At 40.2% G+C, this 7,159-nt stretch overlaps 1 protein-coding gene across 2 annotated transcripts in view; it reads left to right on the top strand.

The window, feature by feature from the left end:
• The window catches only part of CHMP3 (charged multivesicular body protein 3), a 39,757-nt gene that overhangs the window by 10,954 nt on the left and 21,644 nt on the right, over positions 1-7,159 (top strand). The window contains exon 2 of one of the 2 annotated variants that reach the window (XM_006763980.2): positions 4,938-4,998. The exons of the other annotated variant lie outside the window; for it this stretch is intronic. Coding sequence (XP_006764043.1) covers positions 4,938-4,998 — 61 coding nt within the window. The remainder of the gene's footprint in view (positions 1-4,937; positions 4,999-7,159) is intronic. 2 annotated transcript variants of the gene reach the window in all.

The following is a 7,159-nucleotide window of genomic DNA, read 5'->3' on the forward strand; positions in this document are numbered from 1 at the left end:
CACAGCTCCTGAATCTCAGAGGGAAGGCTGGAGTGGGTGGGTGGGACTAGCTCAGCCGGGGGCAAACTACGGCGCGCGGGCTGGATCCGGCCCGTTTGAAATGAATAAAACTAAAAATAAAAAAGACCGTATCCTTTTATGTAATGATGTTTACTTTGAATTTATATTAGTTCACACAAACACTCCATCCATGCTTTTGTTCTGGCCCTCCGGTCCAGTTTAAGAACCCATTGTGGCCCTCGAGTCAAAAAGTTTGCCCACCCCTGCCTTAGATCATAACATTGTCTTGAAATATCTTCATATATCACCTGAATTTTGAGTACTCGTGTGCTGTCTCATACAGTTGTAAATCAGTATTTTATATTTTTTATTATAAGTTTAAATAGAGTTACATAGCATGTCATTTTTGACATGCTATAAATATGCTGTTTAAATAAAATTATTGCATCAATCTGTTAAAAGTATCATGGCAATTTGATTCCCATCAATACTTATTTAAAATATATAGGGTGTCCCAAAATTCACGCAAGATTTGAATTTTGTGTGAGCATTAACAACAACAACAGTAAAAAATAAAAGCCTAATTTTACTTGGTTTATTGAATCAGATTCTAATATCTGTTGCCCTTTGATTTCAATCCCTTCAATTTGATAAGCATTACCAAGTACCAATTATGGCCCAGGAGCAGGGACAGTGAAGACCACGGCTTTGCGTATGTGCCAGCAAAGCCGTGGAAGTCATTTATCCGATGTGCTATTCCATACATAACCCTATACTGTATACTTTATGAATCAATAAAAAATTTACAATTTTTAATTATAAACCTGCGTTTTCTATCAAAATTACTTCTTGCGTGAATTTTGGGACACCCTGTACATGCACAAGTTTTTATTTATAGTTAGACATTTTATGTTATTCTTTTTCTCCTTGAAAGGAGACTTTCCATTTATTTCCATTCTACTTTCACCACATAGATTTCTTCTAATGTAATACTTTTATGCTTGAAATAAGGTAGTAATTCTATTATTCTTGTAATAAAGATATGTACATTTCTTTAATGATAAAAGCACTCAAAAAACTAGGAAAAAAGGGGACCTTTTTAACATAATAAAAAACATTTATGAAAAACTATAGCTAACATTTTACTAAATTGTAAAAGACTGAAAGCTTTTCTCTAAAATTAGGAACAAGACAGAGATACCTGTTTTTGCCACTACTATTCAACATTGTACTAGAAGTCCTAGCCAGAGCAATTGGACAAGAAAAATAAAAGGCATTCATTTTGAAAAGGAAGAAGTAAAACTATTTGCAGATGACATGATTCCATATATAGAAAACTTCAAAAATTCTAATGATAAGTGAATTAAGAGAAGTTTCAGGTTTCACAATATCAGGGTTTGTTTGTTTTTTTAACACTAGCAATAAACATTTTTACGCATTGTTTGCGGATAGTTTTTATTGCGCGCTAATAGGTGGCGTGGGCCATTTTTGCTAATTTTTTGCGCAAATGGCAACGTTCAGTAAAATTACGATAACTTTAGTTTACATATTTATGTGTCCCGCGCTCTACTACACTGGTAGAACGTATAAATACATAAAACGTATAAATAGGTTTCCCGCATACAATGTGTTAAAAGAAAATAAGGAATACGTTTAACCTAGAAAGCAAAGCATTTGTACACTGAAAACTGGAAGAAAATTCAAATTTATGGATTGCAAGACTTAATATTGCTAAGATAGAAGTTCCACCCAAAGTGATCTTTAGATTCAGTGTCATGCCTATCAAAATTCTAAGTCTGTTTCTTGCAGAAATAGAAAAGTTTAATCTTTAAATTTATATGGAATACAACAGACTCTGAATAACCACAACAGTAATGAAAATGAAAATGAAAAACAAATTTGGACAGCTCCATCATGTAGACCCTTAGACTAGAATTGAGATTTCAGAAGTGAACCCATACACCTACAGCCATTTGATTTTCTACAAGAGTGCGAGACCATCCAATGGGGGTAGAATAGTAAATGGTGCTGAGACAAGTGGATATCCATGTGCAAAGGAATGAAGCTGGATCCTTACCTCACTCCAAATATAAAAACTTAAAATGGATCAAAAACCTAAATTAAAGTCTTGGACATAAAACCATAAAGCTCTTAGAAGAAAATATAGGGGTAGATCTACATGACCTCCTCCTATCTGACAATGGATTCTTAGCTATGACACCAAAAGCACAAACCACAAAAGAACAGACAAATTGGAATTGATCATAATTAAAAGCTTTTGTGCATAAAAGAGCATTATCAAGAAAGTGAAAAGATAACTTACAGAATGGGAGAGAATATTTGCAAATTATATATCTGATGAAATTCTAATATATAAAGAACCTAAAAACAGACAACTGAACTTTAAAAAATATAGAAGACATGAATAGACTTTTTTCCAAAGGAGATACTAGTACACAACTGGTCAACAAGCACACGAAGAGATACTCAACTTCCTTGGTCATTAAGGAAATGAAAATCAAACCACATTGAGGTACTGCTTAACAGGTCCAGCAGTTTGACTGTAGTAAAAAATATTGAAAGATAAGTGTCAGCAAGGATATGGAGAAATAAGAGCCCTTGCAAGTTGCTGGTGGGACTGTAAAATGATGAAGACCCTTTAAAAAACAGCGTTGGCATTCCTAAAAAAGATAAACATAGAATTATCATATGACCCAGCAATTTCACCCATAGGTATATATCCCCCAAAATTGAAAATAGGCACTCAAATACTTGTACAAAAAGTTCATAGTGGCATTATTTACAGTAACCAAAAGATGGAAGCAACCCAAATGTCTATCAACAGATGAATGGATAAACAGGTTGTGGTATATACATATGTCAACCATAGAAGAGAACTGAAGTATTGGTACATGTTATATATAACATGGATGAGCCTCAAAAACAATATATTGAATGCAAGAAGCCAGGCATAAAAGGCCACAAATGGTATGTTTCCTTTAAGTAAAATACTCAAGATCAGCAGATCGAAAGAGATAAAAAGCCAGTTAGTGGTTGCAAAGGAATGGGGGAAAGGGGACATAGGGAGAGATTATTTAAAGGGCTTTAAAAAATATAGAAGAAAAATGTACAAATGTTTTCTTTAGACATGTTGAAAAAGTTTTGAGACTGGGGAGAGTTGGTAATTGCACAACATTGTGAAGGCACGAAATACCGCTGAATTGTATTCTTTAATATAGCTAATTGTGATATGTGAATTTCACTTAAAAACATATATATAAACCTAATGTTAAAGTTTTTTATATTGTATAACCGAACAGCTTTAAGTGCTTTAATATTTCTTATGGGTGGAGTTACTATCGTTGTTGTATAATAAATGTTTTACAGATTTTGTTAAATGATGATTTTAATTAAATCATTAAAAGTCAAATTTATTGGAAATACATCTTCTCAATAGTATGGATTTTTTTAGTGCCATGTAGTTCATGTATCCATGAATGAAGGCTGAAGAGTTCAACATCAATTTTATTCCTGTTTTATTTCATTATTATTGTTATTATTTTTAACCTTAACTCTCACAACCATTTTTATTAGAAAGGTGAATCCTGATCTTCACGATGGGCTTTTTGGTAGAATTTCTGGTAGTGATCATGGGCACCAGGAACCCTGAACTCTTGGGGTTTGCTGTGGAGGCAGGCAGCTACCAGAATGGTCTGGTCGTACTGGATGAGAATGTCTTGGATCTCCTTCTTGGAAGCCTATCCACATGTTTTTGGTAATAGGCCACCAGGGCTTTGGAGGTGGACTGGCCGATTGCATAGTCTGGGCCACGTGACCACCACCCTTCCCATGGACACAGCCAGCTCCTTGTTCCTTGCCCAGAGGCAGAGCAGGCTCCAGTAGCTTGTGTTGCAGGGTGTGGTTGGATCATGTTCAGGGAGCACCCATTCATCTAACGAGGCAGGTGCCCCGTTTGCCATGTGCCAGGGCACTGGCAGTTTTCTTGTGTCCTAAGACCTGCCCCAACTGCAGAGGACCCTCAGATGGCATGGCTGCAGGTGTACATGAGATATCCTCATTGTGAGGCGCTACAAGCAGAAAGGAAGTCCTATTTTATGTTTTGTTAGACATAAGAGCTGAGAAACATTGTTAATATAAATAAGTAGATGGTGATGGACATTTTGTTATGTCTGTGTCACTCAGTTCTTTGAATTTCTATGTCATATGCCAAAAAAAACACACACATAGTGTGATTTACTGTAAAATTTAGTTGTAGTGATTTATCAGTTGATAATTCAGATTTTCCTTCAATTTTTTTGAAACTTAAGTATTGGAAAACACTTTATACTTGCATAAGAATTTGATAATCACTAGAATCAGTCATTTTCACTACTGCCTCAACACTCATACCAGTATTTCCAGTTGCCCTTATATTTACTGCTTTAAGGATTTGCCTCTCAGGGAAATATATCAAGGTAATAGGACACGTAGGTTAGAGGACTATCTTTCTTTTGTAAAATGAAAAGGCATTGTTAAAAGGGAAAAGGGGAAGGAAGGTGAACTCTCATGACACAGGCAGAACAGTGTTTGAAATAATTATCTGTAGGAGTTGAAAATCTGATACCCTTAAAACCTATCTATACCCATGCAACTCTTGCAAAATCTTTATGTACCTGCAGGGTGCTGAACTCGCTCTGCGATTTTGTATAAAATGCTTTTTACTGCCTACCTTCAGATAGGAATCTTTGAATAGCTTGGGACTTCTATGTACTGTGATTAAATAGATGAAAAATGGAATTTGCCCTAAAACTCTTTTTTGAAAATGGCTTTATTTATTTAGTACTGGAATAAATATAGAATTAATATAAAATTCTTTAAAATTTGGTAACTTAGGAGGTTGGCTTCTCTTATAATTCCTTTTCTAAAATCTTTCCCAGGTCAATGAGTGGTCATTGAAGATAAGAAAGGAAATGAGAGTTGTTGACAGGCAAATAAGAGGTAAATTATCATTTTATGTCTCCTGTTCCCTCACTCCCTTAGTGTATTTTGCATTAGTTCATAAAAATAAGCTGCTTCAAAACATAGTTGATTCTTATATTATTTGTGATTATTCTATTTGCTTTCTAATAATTATAAGAAAAACTAATCCTAATGAACTCAAAGAAACTTCATATTTTGTTAGAACTAAATCTTTCTTTGACCTGGAATTCAGCTATTAAAGGGAGAGGGGTCATGTTCATTCATTTCTGATTTTCTAGAGCTCAGTGTTGGAAACATCGCAGGTGCTCACATACTGTGGTAGACAGAATAATGTCCTCCCAAAGATGTCCACATTTTAATCCCCACAGCCTGGGAATATGTTACCTTACATGGCAAAAGGGAATGTGCAGATGTGATTAAATTAAGGCTTTTGAAGTGGGGAGATAATCCAGGGTTATCTGGGTCGGCCCAATTTAATCACCAAGTCCTTATAAGATGGAAGGAGTATGTTGAGGAAAGTGAGAGGAAAGGAGATGTGACCACAGTACCAGGTATTGGAGTGATGTATTTTGAACATGGAGGAACAGGCCACGCGCCAAAGGACACAGTTGGCCTCTGGAAGCTAGAAAAGATAGGGAAGTGGCTTCTCCCATGAAGCTTCCAGAAGGAACACAGTCCTTCCAACAAATTGATTTTTCAGACTCTTAACCACCAAAATTATAGAAGAATAAATGTGTTGTTTTGAGTCATCTAACAAAAGAGAAACATGCAAATTGACCATCCTCCTGCTATACACAAGCCATGCCCACAAGCCATTCAGGAGCAACTATGCAAATAAACCCAACCAAGATGGCGGTGGCCACAGAGCTGGAGCAAACAGGAGGCTTGCATTGCCCCTGGCGATGGAGGAAGCCAAGTTTCCCGCCTGCCCTGGCTGGCTGTGGGCTCCGCTCAAGGCTACAAAGTTTCAATTATAGAAGACAAACAAATCCCAGATACCTGCTTCCAGCCGCTGTGGCCTCCGCTCAAGGAGGGTCTGGGAGCCTGGTTTGCCCGGGTCCTTGGCCAGCCTGCAAATAGCCATCAGCCCCTCACCCAGGCTGGCCACACCCTCATGGGGTGAGGGTCCCCGCAGGGGGACTTGGCCAGCCTGCAAACAGCCATCAGCCCCTCATCCAGGCTGGCCAGGCACCCCAGTGAGACCCCCCCATCCTAAAGGGGTGTGGCCAGCCTGAACACAGCCCGCAGCCCCTCACCCAGGCTGGCCACGCCCCCCCCAGCAGGGACCCTCACCCCATGGGGGCGTGGCCGGCCTGCAAACCACCACAGGCCCCTCGCCCAGGCCACCCCATGCCCCACAGGAACCCCCCCCCCGATCCAGGACACCCTTCAGGGCAAACCAGCCTATCCCCACCTGTGCACCAGGCCTCTATCTAAACTAATAAAAGGGTAATATACTAATTAGACTGGGAGATATTCCAGGAGACCTTCTGGACGTTCTTCTGGACATAGCCATGGTGGCGGGGCTGAGGTAGAGGCGGTTAGAGGCCAAGAGGGGAGGGCAGTTGTGGGTGATCAGGCTGGTGGAGGGCGGGGCCATTGGGGGTAACCAGACCAGCAGGGGGGCCAGTTGGGGGCAAGCAGGCCATCAGTGGGGGTCAGTTGGAGGTGATCAGGACAGTGGGGGGTACAGTTTGGAGTGAGCAGGCCAGCATGGGGCAGTTGGGGGCGAGCAGGCCAGTGGGGAGGTAGGGTAGGGGTGAACAGGCCAGCAGGGGGTGCAGTTGGGGGTGAACAGGCTGGGGGGGGTGCATTTGGGGGCAAGCAGGCTGGCAGCAGGGGGCAGTTGGGGGTGAGCAGGTCGACAGGCAGGCAGGTGAGCAGTTAGGAGCCAGCAGTCGCAGATTGCGAGAGGGATGTCCAACTGCCAGTTTAGGCCCAATCCCTGTAAACCGGCAGTAGGACATCCTTCAAGGAGTCCCAGATTGGAGAGGGTGCAGGCCGGGCTGAGGCACACCCCCTCCCCCATGCATGAATTTCGTGCACCAGGCCACTAGTTAATAATAAAGAACTAAAGAAAACTCTACTTATAAAGTAACTAGAGGCCTGGTGCACGAAATTCGTGCATGGGGAGGGGGAGTTCCTCAAGAAATGTCCCACCAGGATTGGGCCTAAACGG

Source organism: Myotis davidii, unplaced genomic scaffold (genome assembly GCF_000327345.1).
Source record: "Myotis davidii unplaced genomic scaffold, ASM32734v1 scaffold339, whole genome shotgun sequence".
Lineage (NCBI taxonomy): Eukaryota > Metazoa > Chordata > Mammalia > Chiroptera > Vespertilionidae > Myotis > Myotis davidii.